The 15,661-nt window shown below is 34.3% G+C and overlaps 1 protein-coding gene across 2 annotated transcripts in view; it reads left to right on the top strand.

Moving 5' to 3' along the window:
* Nucleotides 1–15,661, top strand: part of BCKDHB (branched chain keto acid dehydrogenase E1 subunit beta) — a 188,391-nt gene that overhangs the window by 123,288 nt on the left and 49,442 nt on the right. Inside the window, exon 9 of one of the 2 annotated variants that reach the window (XM_037039462.1) lies at nt 11,672–11,758. The exons of the other annotated variant lie outside the window; for it this stretch is intronic. Within the exon in view, the coding sequence (XP_036895357.1) occupies nt 11,672–11,758 (87 nt within the window). The remainder of the gene's footprint in view (nt 1–11,671; nt 11,759–15,661) is intronic. 2 annotated transcript variants of the gene reach the window in all.

Below are 15,661 nucleotides of genomic sequence, written 5' to 3'. Positions count from 1 at the left end.
GAGGGAAAAGTAAGGATGTACATTATACATGGATATAAAGATTGCACAACCTCATGTATAATGCACACAAAATGTGGGTGTGTAAAGCATTTACATGCAATATTTTTAAAGTGCTTTGCCCTTTTACATAGAATTTTCCCATGAGCCAAGCATGGTATTTAAGTCTTTAGTGTAAGGGCCTGGTTCTAAAACGTGTTTCCTAATTTAAAAAAATTTTTTTGATTCAGTATACACACATACACACACACAGTAATTTCAAACCAGAAGTCCAGAATCTTGCGTCTTTCCAATCCTTCTCTGAAAATAAATTTTGGAACTGAGGTTGCTCATTCTAGGCATTGGAGCATTTTATAGCTTTTGATAAATGTATTCCCAGAATATTTCTCAAAAGATTTATGTCTGTTTATTTCACATAGGCAATGTAAGGAAACTTTTACTGTACTCTTGCCAGAATTTTAGTTTAAATTATTTTGTGACTAATGGTTGAGGTACCATTTCATTCTAATTTTTTTACTTGTTTTTAAAATCCTTAGATTGGTTAGTAATATCTCCTCATTTATAATAATCATTTTATTCATGATGGTTATAGCAAAATGACCAAATTTTCAGGATAATGTAAGTAAACAAGCACAAAATCTTGGATCACTTCTCAAAATTTTTTTAAATCATATACAATCTAAGGTATGTGTTATAGAGATCTCACTTTTTGTGGTATAATGGCCACAACAGTCATCGTACTCTTTTTGTAAGTCCTTATCAATAAAAAACTTGCAGAATAGAGAACTGAAAATTTAACACGTGGATTATTCAGTCTTTGTGGTTTATAAGGAAAGGAAATTTCAGAGTTTTTCTCTGACAAAAAAAGGAGAGGCTTAACTATAAACATAAATTGATTTTTGAATATTGAGATATATTTCTGCTCAAGTAATATTATTATATCTTGTCACTAATATTCCATTAGCAATGAATATTAATAGTGTAATTCTTGACCTTGAGATTTCTATGCTTCCATCACTGTCTCTATAAGGTAATCAATGAATGTTATGTAGACAAATTCCTATCTACTAAAGGAATTCTTTTCCTGGAACTACCTATCATATAAGTAATTTCTCCTCATCGTCTTGGTTTTAATGGGAGGAAGAAATTCACATTCTTTCTCTTTTGCTATCTTAGTAATATATACTCAAAAACTTATGTCTAACGTTTACCAAGACATCCTTTGAGTTTTACTCTACTACTTTTTTGACTCATACCTGAAAAAGACCTAAAAGATTTAAGCTTTGCTTATGTTTTATGAACTACACATGATTTTTTTGTTTTATAACGGACTAAAAATCCATGCACTCCAATAGAGTTGGACCAGGTTTTAGAAAATAAAAGCCTTTATCCATGGTGATGCGGCAGTGTAGCCGTGTTTATGCCTTTGATCATTCCTTAGAGAGGTTATTACCTTGGTAGACAACCAGCTGGCTTCAGGGGAAATTGTACCCTTGATATGTGCTTAAAACAGCAGTGTAAAATGTAACTGCTGACAATCTTGGTTTGGGTAAAAGTTACTTTCTTATTACACGGTATGCTGGCAGCACACAGGGATGATGTCAGTTTCTACCCTTCAGAACTCATGATGGCCAGACATAGTATTTCCCTCTGTTGTCAACACTTGAGAGAAATTTGCCAAGTGGAGACTTCGTTTAGAAAAGGAGGGAGTATTAGTAATTGTTTAAGAAAAGAAACATTTTTTTCAATGTTATTATAGAAAAGACCTCAGGAATTGAAATTTAAAATTCTAAAAAAAAACTTTGCTTTAACAACTGTAACTTGATTTTTAATTCCAGTATTCTGCTTTACCAATGTTTAAATTGCCTTTCTTCTTTTTGAATATGCTTTGCCCTAGGACATGCAGAAATACATGTCACAAGCCTTTAAGGACCTTGGTTAACTCATCTTTGTTTCCCTAATATTGGCACATGTGAGTGGCTCAAGAAATTGGCTTTAATAAGAATCAGTGAACTTTGGAATTTATACAACATTAAAAGTTAATTGGGAAATGGCATATGATACTCAAATACAATAGTGAAGGTGATTTTCTGCTTTGTACCAATGTTCTGAACTTTTTTCATTGGTGTTACTCTATCACAATTGCTGGCATAAGTGTGGAACAAAGATAGGAGGCATGGAAGGTTCTGCAGCGTGTAGCTGGGGCAGTGGACTGTAGCTGCTATTACAGTTTATAGGTTATCTTTGTGATTCCGGATAGCAGATTTACCATTGAAGTTTTCTCAGGAGAGCAGTGCTGTCTTGGACAATCTGTTTGGCAGAGGGTCTCTGTGACTAGTGGTCTTTTGAAGAAATGTCCTCATGTCTGTTTTGGAATGGAGGATGGTGAGGAAATCAGATGTGACGCTTTTTCAGGAATGCAGACACAGTGAACGATTGGCTTTGATTATATCTTTTCCCAAATGGAATATCATCTGAAAAGATGTTATTTTAAGTCTTCAAGGAGATCAATTTAAGAAATTAGATGCATTAAGCATTTTTAAAACACTATATATATCAACAACAAAATTCAAAGAGCCCGATTAAAAAATTGAAAAAAAAAAGATTTAAAATGATTAGTGATTACACATCAGTTATCATTAGGGAAATGCAAATCAAAACCAGGAGACAGTACCCCACACCCATTAGGATCTGTACTATCAAAAAACAAAAAATAATACATTTTGCTGAGGAGGTAGAAAAATTGGAACCCTGTACATTGGTAGTGGGACTATAAAATGATGCAGCTGCTGTGGAAATGGTATGGCTATTTCTCAAAAAATTAAACAAAGTAGTACCATATGATCAGCAATTCCACGTCTGGACATATACCCAGAAGCAGTGAAAGCAGAGACTCGAGCCTATATTTTATATACCCACGTTCACAGCAGCATTATTCACAGTAACCAAAAGGTAGAAGTAATCCCCACGTCCAGGAGATAAATGGATAAACAGAATGTTGTATATGCATGCAATGGAATATTATTCAGCCTTTAGGAGCGACATTTCGGCACATTCTACAACAAGAATGACCCTGGAAAGGCATTATGCTAAGTGAAATAAGTCAGTCACAGAAAGACAGACTCGGATGATTCCACTTAGAGTAGTCAAATATATAGAGACAGAGTAGAATGGGGGTTGCCAGGAGCTGGGGTGAATTCTTGTTTAATGCTCACAGCAGGGGTGTCACACTCATTTTCATCAGGGGCCACATCAGCCTCACGGTTGCCTTCAAAAGGCTGAATTTTAGGCCCGAATGTAATTTTAGGACTGTATAAATGTAACTACTCCTTAACTAGGGGCACGGAGCTCAGCGCTGCTGCTGGGTAGAAACAAGGTGCTGGGCTGAATAAAACAAGGCGGAGGGTGGGATTCAGCCTGCGGGCCTTGTGTCTGCCACCTGTGGTGTACAGAGTTTTAGTTGGGGAAGATGAACAGGTTCTGGAGATGGATGGCGAGGATGGTAATACAATGGTGAGAGTGTGTTTAATGACACAGAAGTGCACCCTTAAAATGGTTAAAATGTTACATGCAAATAATACCATCTATATGGAATTTTCAGTGAGCTCATAATCATCATAAACCTAGAGGCTAAACTAGGCAAATGAGTCATTTGGGAATTATCAACCCCTTCTCCCCTACGTGCAATATGTATATAACACAATGGTAACAAAACCATGTTACTTGAATAAAGGTAAACTGCTTAAATTGACTAATAATAAATGTAGTGGAATGCTACCGTCATTGATCTTTACTGTTGGGTCAGATTCTAAATTTGCCAAGTAGTGGGTAGTATGTATTGTACTCCCACTTTCTCCCTTATTAGAAGAATATAAGCATATGTACAGTAAGGTTTTAGTTAGTAGTACCTCTGAATGCTTCCTGCCATCGCAAACTGCAAAGACAAAGCCTGAAAGAGCTCAGGATAGAAATAAGAATAGATGTAGAAGATACAGCGCCCTGTTTATGTTTCAGAAGTACAGCTCGATTTTATAATAGTAGTCCTTGTTAACGATTTCTTTAAAACTCTGTAACATGGGGGTCAACAGTATTTATATTCAAATGACATACTATAATTTCTTCTTGTCATAAAAAGAAACTGATGGAGTCAAAACAGATATTAAGTACAAGTTTATGGAAACATGTTAAGTCCTGCTGAAAAATGATAGGGTGGTGTTAAGAATGAAAATACACAAACAACTTGAAAAGTGGCTATTTCAATCTTTGAAAAATAGTGTTGGCACACAAAAAATTATATTGACTCCTTGAAGTGGTTAGGCTTTGCATGATATTTAAAGTAATGGGGTGCCCTGACTGGTGTGGCTCAGTTGGTTGGACTTTGCAAACCGAAGGTTGCCAGTTTGATTCCCAGTCAGGGCACATGCCTGGGTTGCAGGTTCAGTTCCCAGTCAGGGTACGTGCAAGAGGCATCGGATCAATATTTCTCTTTCTCTCTCTTTCCTTCCCCTTCTCACTAGAATCAGTAAATGAAAAAACAATTCTTTAAAATAGTCACAAAAAATGAATGGGGAGGTGGGAAAAACTTTCAAGACACATTTACTTATATACTTACCCATGTTTAACTACATGTCTAATAAATGTCCATCAGTCCAGTGCAATATCCTTATCAACATGAGCTGTGACCTATTGTCAATAGGAAAGGAAACTTTATGTTCAGTATGAAGGAAAGGGTACATTGTGAGTGTCTGTGTATTCCAACCATGCACTTAAAAATGTACGTAAAAGTGGAAACATGTTTTGTACTGCTTCCTCCTTAATCTATAAACAATCCGGAGTAGGAAATATCGGTGGAAAAAGTTGGCCCAGGTAGCCCTCTATCAGAATGAGAGTAACAATTAGAGCTTATTTTTTAGGACTTCCCTTTTAATGCCTTTCATAGCGTGATTAGTCCCTCTTAAGAGCTTGAAGACCTCAGAAAATTGGAGTCTTGGCAGCGAATCATTTAAATCACTATCTGTATGCTATTTTTTTCATTTTTTAAATTTAATTATTGTTCAAGTACAGTTTTCTGTCTTTTCTCCCATCCAAACCCCCCCATGTTCCCCCCTCCCTCCCATTTCTACCCCCTTAGTTGTTGTCCATGTGTCCTTTATACTAGTTCCTGTAAATCCTTCCCCCTTTTCCCCTGAAATTCCCTCCCCTTTCCCCTCTGGTCACTGTCCCCCTGTTCTCTATTTCAGTGTTTTTGTTTTTATTTTGCTTGCTTGTTTTGTTGTTTAGCTTCCTGTTAAAGGTGAGATCATATGGTATTTGTCTTTCAACACCTGGCTTATTTCACTCAGCATAATGCTTTCCAGTTCCACCCATGCTGTTGCAAAAGGTAGGAGCTCCTTCTTTCTTTCTGCTGCATAGAATTCCATTGTGCATATGTAGCATAATTTTTTGATCCATTCCTTTACTGATGGGCACCTAGTTTGCTTCCAGCTCTTGGCTATTGTGAATTGTGCTGCTATGAACGTTGGGGTGCATAGGTTCTTTTGGATTGGTGTTTTAGGGTTTAGGTTGTCTGTATGCTTTTGTAAAAATAATATTAAGAACATTTATTGAGCATCCACAACCAGGTATTAGGTGTTATGGTTAGCTACAGAATACTTTCTGAACTTTATGCTCATGAATGATTTAGATTCTGCAGGAGGACATAGTATAGGCATACTCGAAAAAGAATGCCCTCCAAAACAAAGACATGGAAGATACTTTATCCCAAAGTAATAAAGTGCATATTTGTCATGTGCTATATTCTGCAGTGAGTACGAATGTAAATAACAGAGTTTCTGTATTCAAATTCGTGATTCTGAGTGTGTTCGCAAGGGGTAGAAAGACAGATGTCCACAGGGCTGTCCTATGACGTAAATTAGTAGTGTTCCTAACCAGAGGTCCCTCAGTGAGTGCTGCCTTGACCCTAGTACTTGACTCTTGACCTTGTACCTAGGTTTAGGTTTCATAGAATATCTTTGCATTGTCAGCTACCCCAAATTCTATTAGGAAATGGTTGCTAGAATATAGAATGTGAAAAGGAAAAAAGGTAAAAGTTATCACAGGGTTTAAAATTAGGGAAAGCCTACTTGGGGGACCTGTGGAGAAGGGGCTCTATGAGGTGGGTTTTAGGGAGGGTTAGAATGCTTGCCAGTTTGGGGAAGGAAGTCAGAGATGGGAGAGCGTGGGTCACATTCACAGAGCAGCCTGACACAACAGGAGCCTAGAGGGACCCTGAGGAATCAAGCTGGAAAGGTAAGATTGATGGACAGACAAACGTTTATCTGGTGTTTGGAGGTAGCTAGCGTTCAGAAAGATGTCCACTTGTAATTTTTGCCAAAGTGGTTTTTCATAGACTATTCAGTGTTTCAGCTCTGATTACACAAATAATTCAGGCAAGAATGAATCAGTGAGGAAGTCTGAAAGTTTTACGAACATTTCACACCTCCATCAGTATTATTTGTGTATTCTTCTGTTGACTTTACTCAGTTCTCTTCATGCTCTGCTTGCTCCCTTACCTGCTTTTTCCACATGGGTGATAAAAGTCTGAGAATTTAGGTTTTCTCAGTGTACACCACTTTCCTACAATACCAAAAGTAATTGTAACTTCACTGCTAATACCCTCGCCAAAATGTACTTTTTCGAACTTTCTCTGGAGTTCATGTTTACTATTTCTGTTTTAGCGTTGGCATCTCTCCAATAGAATATCAGCTCATGGTCTGACTATGTGTGAAGATCGCCGATTAACAATAGTTAGGAGGCGTATATTAATACATTTGTTAGCCTGGGATTAATTTTGAGGTTTTTCTGGTTAATTTTTCTAATGCATTTGGTTACTAACCAAGAAAGTATTTCAAAAACCTAATTCATTTTCAGTAATATTTGAAGCTAATTAAAATTATGTTTTTAATGATTGTAAGTTGTATAAATAAATATTAATGTTTTTGATTAATGAAACACAAACATATGATTTTACTATTCTGCTCATATGTATTTGTAAGCAGATTTGCTTTCAAAGAAAACAGGAGAGGTCAGTTTTGATGTTTCTCTTGCTTTTCATAGGCGTTATATTTAGGCAGAAAACAGAAGAGGTATATATTGCCTATCTGAAGTGTTAGTTTCCTATTTACGGCACTCAGAAAAGGCGACTGAACTTGGTCAGGCTGAAATGCTCTGTAGGGGAAAAACTCTTGCTATATATTTTGAGTAAGCAATAAATACTATGTATCAATATGTTTGTTTTTTAATGTAACTGTTACACTTTCAGTCATATGCAAGCTTCATGGTCTGCCTATCTGCATCATCTTCTCCTGGAATGACATTTAACAGTTTTCCTGGTTGGATTGTGTTAAAATCTTAAAAGGCTACATTCATTAAAACACATGTTCAATGTTTGGACAGCCAAAATCTGTGCAATAATTTTAATGGAGTATAACATAGCAATTCTCCTGTTATCACAGATATCTTAAAAGCTACATTAAAATATCCTCAATTTGGAGACTATTATTTCATATTTAAATTGTTATAGGCTGTGCTAAAGTATATTTTTGCACTATTTGAAAAAATAGATTTTGCCAAGAAAGCAATAGTTTTGTAAGTTAAATAAGGACATGCTTGATATAGTTAAATTGTTTTAATAGATTTTTAACTAATTAAATTTCTTGAGTGTCTATCATATTCTGAGCATTGTGCTAGATATTCTGCCTAGGTAACTTGAAACTATAGCCCTTAGTAATGACATCTGGGTAGGAGGAGACAATGGGAACAGTTACGAAGTGGCCCAGCCAGAAACATGCACCTTCGGGGTTCGTCAGAACAGGACTATCGTGATGCTTCCATTGTTGGCAATGGTGTACTCTGGAGTGTTCAGATTTCGATAGCTCCCGTTGTAATAGTATCCTGTTGTTATCCTGCGGAAGGGGACGGCTAACTAAAATAGTGAAAAAGACTGAGATTTCTTGGGAGAAATCCAAGGCAGACCAATGCTAATCGACTTGGCAACCTACCAGTTGTTTCACTCCTTGCCTTGTAGAATTGTTTCTTAAGTTTTCTTGACACATCTTTTTGAGACCCTGCTGGGAACAAAGCCCTTTTGTTTTATGGTAGAGGACACAGAGCATGTTTATTGACAGTCCGGTCCTAACTGGCATAGTCTTCCCTGGTACCTTTGTCCCCTCTAACTTACTGGTCCCCTCTTTCTGCCTAAGGCCAGGTTCCTTGGAGCAGGCTTTAGTGGCAGTAAGTTGAAGAAGCAGACATTGGAAAACCCAGCCTTTTGTGATTTTTGCTGGCTTTGATAAGTTCCACTTTCACATTGACAAGTTATTTCAACCTTTGCAATTTTTTCAAGTGGAGAAATACATTTATCTCAGAAGAAAACTTGAAACTTTAAAATTGGTTTTATTATAAAACAGACAATTGCTTTTAAAGTGTTATTTGTATTTATAGTTATTTAAAAAATTAATAGCTGTTTTCATTGAAATAGCTAATAGTAAAAATATTCATTTTTACTAACTATGCCAAAATGCAATTTGGCTAGAAAAATTTCCCAGCAGTTACATATCATTGTCCCTCTGCGTAAAAGGTAAATTTTAAAGGTAAAAAGGCCTTTATGGTTGACAAAAATATGTAATTTAATCAAAATATCTAATTAAACCACAAAAACAGAAAGAGTAACATTCTTCTCAATTTTGTATACTTGTCTAATCTAATTATAATAATAACAAAGTGTTACTAATTTCAGAAGTAGTATAGAAAATAGGCCATCTTTAGAAATTTTAGTAAATTAAAATTGTGAAGAATAAAAAGCATGTACCAAGTTGAATTTATATTATACCTTACAAAATCATTGAACTGTATTTATAGATTCAATCTTTTCATGATATATGCTAATTATATTTGAGGGCGTGACTTTGAAACATCAGTGTTACTTCTAAATTGTAGCATTTTTCAGAATTCTTATGTAATTTTAGTTTATACATTTTAATACTTTCAGATATCAGAGTTGATTTTAAGAAGCAAAAATGAAACGCAGGTACTTCTTCACTAACTACTGTAATCGCTGTAAAGTGCTGAGCCCACAGCCTCGCACAGAGCGACTCCCGTGGCCGTGGGCTGTTTGACTGAGATCAGCCCCTCTGACTCTGCTTGCCACACCCTCTCGCTGGTGCGTGCACCACGGCCATTTCCATAAACTCACAGCCGCACTCCACTTCATTGTGCCTGCCCTGGAGCTCTTGCTGTTTTAGAAATTTCTGGAATTTTTTCTGCAACGATAAGATCTTAACTCTTGTTCACAAACACATAAGTTTACATAACACACATACAGACATGCGGAAGAACTTCACCTTCTGTGATATACCAATAGCTTATTTCCCACTTTCTCTAGGATCCAAGAGCTTGTGGGTCAAGAGATGAGTGGAATATGATCCTGACCTGCAGCAGATCATGCAGACTCTCATGGGAAGGGCTGCCGGTTCCATGTGTCTTTAGTGTGCCTGTTTGCTGCTGGAGTTTGGGTTCCCTTGTATCTTAAACTAGTTCTAAAGTACCACGAAAAACAGCATATGCTCCTTAAAGGAAATTATTACTTCAACATAATATGTATTTGCTTCGATATTAATTCAAATGCTTTCCCTTTAATTTTTATTTATTGTGTACTTATTGAGAGCACTTTCAATGATATAAAAAGTCCCTTTTCTACAGTTCCTTTACTGTCATTCCTCATGAGAAATAAGTTTTGGTATTTTGAAATGAATCCTTCCAGACTGTTTACACATGTCATCTCTGTCTCTCTGTCTCTCCCCTGTATATATATGGGGCTATGTTTGTTGGTGCCCTCACTGCTGGGGTGGTAGCTTTTCATAAAAATGAGATTATTTTTCTGCAGTTTGCTTATTTTATTAAACATACATGCATCATTTCATGTGCTCAAGTCTTCTTAGTCTTTTTCATGGCTGTGTAATACTTGACTGCTGGTACATTTTGGTTTATTTAGCCATTCTCCATTGGAAAGACATTCCAGGTCTCTGGATTTCATCTACTTACACATTGCATGAACTCCAAGGCTGGAACCTTTTGTCATGGGTATGCCTGTGCTTAGCTTCCCCATTACACTTTGTAGGCTATAGGAAGCCTATACTGTCTGCCTAGGTTGCTTACTAGCCTTAAGGGATTGTTCTAAAGACTGTCATATGATCTTGGATTGGCTGCAGCTCAGAGTACCAATTCTGTTGTGTGCAGTCTTAAGGTAACAGTAGCACTTTTATAGAGGTTTTCATTTCTACCTCTTAAAAATACAAGGTGCACCGTCCAGCTGAGATGGATTTTTAATTGTCATCTTTAAACACTGTCACATTGGCAGAAGTCTGGGTTTTCGAGCTGTAAGGAAGATCTGATAGTCTAATCTGTCTTTATTTTTAATCAGCAATTTTTAAAAATCAGGGCATCTTTTAGAGAATTCTTTGAGACTACATTTGTGTGTGTGTGTGTGTGTGTGTGTGTGATTGCAGAATATTTTTGTCTCTGTATTTTTAATCAGGTGCATTGAAATTTTATTTGTGAATGTCATAAGTGGCATAATTAGTTACCATCATAAAAATCCAACACCAATATTCCAAGGTTAGCATTTCATTTGGGGGTGGGTACGGTGTCATAAGATTTTGTTTTTCAGTTGCTGTTTATTTAGTAGCTACAGTAACTTATTTTTGTCATGGCTACTAGCTATATCTTAGAGTTTAACCTATGCTGGTTTAAAACTGCTGCATACTTTTAAATTCTAAACTCTAATTGCCTAGAATGAAGGGAAAAATTAATTTATACACTTTTTGCTTAGAAGATTTTATTCCATATTCAGAAGTAGTGTAGAATTTAAGGAAGGTGATAAATTATTAGAAATGTAGAGGAGGATTTACCACTTCTCTTTGGTAATATTGTAGTTTTTAGCATATTTTAAGTAATAACTTGTTATAACTTGCTGTTGACTTTAATATTTTTTACCCTCCAACAGAGCTGGCATCCTGTGACACCATTGCTATACTTTCTGATTTATTATTGTACAGAGTACATTACACACAGTGTGCACAAGCACATTGTGCTGGTATTGAGAACACATCTTTATGATTTGTGACATTTTCTGTGTGAAAATAGAGTTCAGATTCTGAACCAGATTTTAATGCACATGGACGGAGAGGGTTGTAAACTCTGTACTTTTACAATGATTTCTTCCTCCCAGGGCTCCTTGAATATCTGATCGCGTGAGCTACCTCTGCTGCAGCGCTTACGTGCTATTTTTATGTTTTCCTTCTCCACAAAACAATATTTCCTAAGACTTTTTGTTATATGCAAATATACAATATTTTATAATGCAATGCATTTTTGGTGACATACATAGAATTACAAATCTTATTTTTATTTTGTACTTGGATTATAAACTATATTGAAAAAAAATGTAAGTGCAAAAGTCAAAAAACTGTCCAGTTGAAAGAGTTGTGTTGTAACTTATTTGTCCTAACAATGAACTACTCATTTTTTATTGTTTATTGAATTTAAATAATTTATTTTTATTTCTTAATCAAAACTACCATTATATACTTGAAATTATGTGTTCTTTTCAATATTAGGTTTTCCTTGTCTTTTTCAGTCTGTAATCAAAACAGGACGACTGCTAATCAGTCACGAGGCTCCCTTGACGGGCGGCTTTGCGTCGGAGATCAGCTCTACAGTGCAGGTAGAGGAACTTTTTGGCATTGATTTGAACACTTATGTAATCGTACGTGTCTATTCCAAGAAAAAAATTACTTATCACAATATATAAAAGAATGCGCTTTTTGGAAATGCATATTTTTCATTTGACTTCACTGTTTTTTAGTTAATGGTCTAACTACCTCATCTAGAAAAGAAACCTTAACATAATAAAAGCTGGAAATTTCACTATAAGAAGAAAATTTCAAAGTTTAATAAACTAAGGTCGGTTATGTTTACTAAGATAACAGGAAAACCCTTTTAAATTTGAATGTAATATTTCTTGATAAAGCTTAAACTTATTATGAAATGTGTTTTTATAAAATTGATCTTAGATTCTCCTGCCCTCACCTAACAAAAAATGAATCTGTCAAAATTTAATAATGTGAATCAATAAATAATTTCAAAATCAATAATTCAATTTATTAGTTTAATTAGTAATTTTTATGCTATTTGTAACACTTTAGAAATAGTTTTAAAACTTATTTCTGTTTTAAAAGTGTTCGGTTATGATGCTGCATATCAGGAAAAATTTCAACATACCTCTTTATAGAGAATTTTTACTTGAAACTTTTATTCACATTTGTATCACACATATGAATAAGATGATTTACCAGTAAATGATTTTCATTATCCCTAACTCCTAAAATTAAAAATTATATAACTATTTTAAAAGCAAAGTATATGCATTTTAAACCTAAAAAGTTTCGCAGTTTGCAGGCATTTTGCTTTTCTTTATGGGTATTATTAAAACACATATAAATTGAGAATCCTTTTTTTTTTAAATATAATTTTTATTTAATTCTTGTTCAAGTACAGGTTTCTGTCTTATATTCCCAACCCTGCCTGCCCCCCACCCCATGCTCCTGAGAATCCTTTTTAAGAGTGTGTATGGTTTAAAAACTATACTACGATATATGACAGATGTTTTTTTTTTTAATTTTTAAACTTTTAATCAGTAAACTGATTTCTACCAATAAAGTATCTTTAAGTTCTAATTGAAAACACTAAACATTTTTAAATTACATGAAGCAAATTTAAACATGTTTTTAAAGTGGATTCAGAAATAAAACGTATTATTATTTTTACATTTTTACATAATAATAAAACGTATTATTATTTTTATTTGTAGATCTGCTGTTTCCCCATTTATTACATAAATTAAAATTTGAAACATACTGTTTATTATATAACATGATGACCTGGTATTTATTGTGCATTTTATTCCTTGAGCAGTATAATGTACTAACTGCACAAAAATGAATGTTGCAGAAATGAATCATTTCAACACCAAGATGCTATTTCAAGTTAGAGGGAAAACTGGAAAAAGAAACTGGGGTGTTGTGACTCTTGGTTAATATGTGGTCCACTAAGCCCTTTGAAGTGACAGTGTCTGGCTAATAGAAAGAACCTTCATTTGACCATCTTGGTTTTTTTTTTCTGTTGAATGCCATCTTATTCTTATCTCAAAGATGTATTTGATTTAAATATAAAGGAAAAACAGGTAGAACATATATAATTCCTTTTGTGAAGTTAGCTTTCTCTAAGTGTGCCTTTTAAATTTGATCTTCATAAAATGTTAGTGAGCTGCAATAGAATATAACATATTTTTGAACTGGAAAGGAATTAGAAAGATTGTCTAATCTGGTGTCTCTTGGTCTTGAATAATATGTGAACTTGTGTTAACAAAAAAAAAATATTCCCTAGGCCCCAAGAATACATGTATGAATTCCAGGTTGAGGAACAACATATTGTGCGTTAAACACAGTCAGCAATAAAAGGCTAATATCAACAAGATCCTAAACACTTGTATCAAAGCAGAACCTGAAAGTATGTGATACTAATAGGTGCTAAAAGTTATGAAGGGGATTGTTCAGAATATAGTTATATTTATATCATAACATGAAGACACCAAAACAAAACAAGACACTGTGTAATACTCTCATAGTCCTGAGAATATGCCCAGAGATCCTCAGGCTACTGCCATCTGAGAAGTCCTCACCTCCTAAGCCAACCATATTCCTTTTTTAAATTAAGTGTTTATCACTCACAGTGCTTGTGACTTACCCAGTTTAAAAAAGACAGTGGAAGCTCTGGGGCTGGGACAGGAATATTGAGTAAATACTGTGTACATGCATGTGCAGTTTCTGTTCAAAGACCCCATGCCCTTCCAGCCTCCAAGGGGAAGATAGTTTTAGATTCATTATAAAATATTTTCTGTTTTCCATGTTAAAATTATTCAGCCAATTAACCAGAAAACTAATTAAACCAATAATGTAAAATTTGTAGGGGTCTGCATTTGGTATTTGGGAAATTAGAATTTGACTTATGAGTATGTGAATGAATTTGAAAATGTTCACAGTTTTTGCTTCACTCAAATTTTATTTGCACAAATAGAAAGTGTGAAAAGTGAATTTTAATAAAATATAATCAATGTAGTATCCCCAAAAGTTTGCCTGCTGGTTTTGATGTATTAATAAGGGAGAAAATGAAAGAAAGTTAGATGCCTTGAGAGATTTTCTTCTTTTTTTTGGAACTAATTATTGCATATAATTTAGAGTATTCTGAATAACAAAATCTACTTTTTAGTAATTGTTTCTTCCACTCATTCAGCTAAGTGCAAGATACTATAATGAACAATTTCTTCACAGAAGGTCTCATTCCCAACTAAAAGTGAAGCTGGCATCAAATTACCAGTGCTTTGAGTTGTTTAAACTGAATCCCTTAAGTGTGAGGTACAGCCACTTTCACTGTTTAGAATGAGCCATATTTCTATATTTCTTTCTGTTGTGTATACTTAGTAAGGTTAAAAATGATAAAACAGGGTTTAGATGTTTTCCTTGGGATGGCAGAGAATAGGTGCACAGAGGACTTCTGATTGTTGTCTTGGCAAAGAAGCTTGAAATTATGGATAAAATAATGTATAAACTTGAGCACTATTGATTAAAAGAATGAATTATTCCCCTTACTGTTATCATGAATTTAAATTTCATGTGAAAGTAAGTACACACCAAATCTCCACAAATACTATATTGTGGAAGATATTTAGTAACTTTAAAAGCTCAGGGCTAATTTTACAGAGTTGCTCTTAAAAATTATTTTATTTTAATGATTGTTATTTTATTATCAAGTAAAATAATATTTAAAATATTTATAAATATTATTTTGTTATATTTTAAGCAATATACTGATTATTAGGAATAAAACCACTATTTTTAAATATATTCATATCTGAGAGCACAATTTTCTGTTTTTCTCAAATTCTGCATATCCATATTAAAAATAAAAAATTGAAAAGAATACAGCCCTATAGAGAATACTGGTTTAACGTTATAGTTGGTATTTTTAGATAGAAAAATTATGTCATGCTCTATTAAAATTGGATATCAAATAAAGAAACTTTTTGCTAGGTGTAGGAAAATTTGTTGGTATTACTATTAGTATTATTTTCAGTTATAGAGATAAAATATGGAAAGAATGAACAGAAGGTACATTTATATTTTATTTACATAGTTTCCCACTTAGAGCAGATGGCACTTCTATTATACAAGGAGTTCAGTGTCTGCATCTTAAGTTTGTTCATGTCTGTTTCCTCTTTTTCGTGAAGTATTTTATTATTAAAATTTTTTTTATTCTTAACAGTCTAAGTTTAAAGTAATATTAAACTCTCAAGAGTGATTAAGAGATTACTTTATGTTGAATATAAATTTTTTTACTTGTATTTGTTGGTAGTTTCTTGATAAAATATATGCTTGCAAAAAATCAAAACCAGTCCATGGAATTGAAGAACTGCTTTGCATTTCTGTTGGATTCAATCTGAAAGTTAACTGGGAAGCACAACAAGCGGAGGTCTGGTATATCTGGCTCCCCTCAGGGGGAGATTTCTCGG

The sequence above is a fragment of the Sturnira hondurensis genome, unplaced genomic scaffold, assembly GCF_014824575.4.
Source record: "Sturnira hondurensis isolate 20B ecotype Veracruz unplaced genomic scaffold, ASM1482457v3 Scaffold0025370, whole genome shotgun sequence".
Lineage (NCBI taxonomy): Eukaryota > Metazoa > Chordata > Mammalia > Chiroptera > Phyllostomidae > Sturnira > Sturnira hondurensis.
The sequence above is the reverse complement of the archived record's forward strand: the minus strand, read 5'-3'. Positions and strand labels throughout refer to the sequence as shown.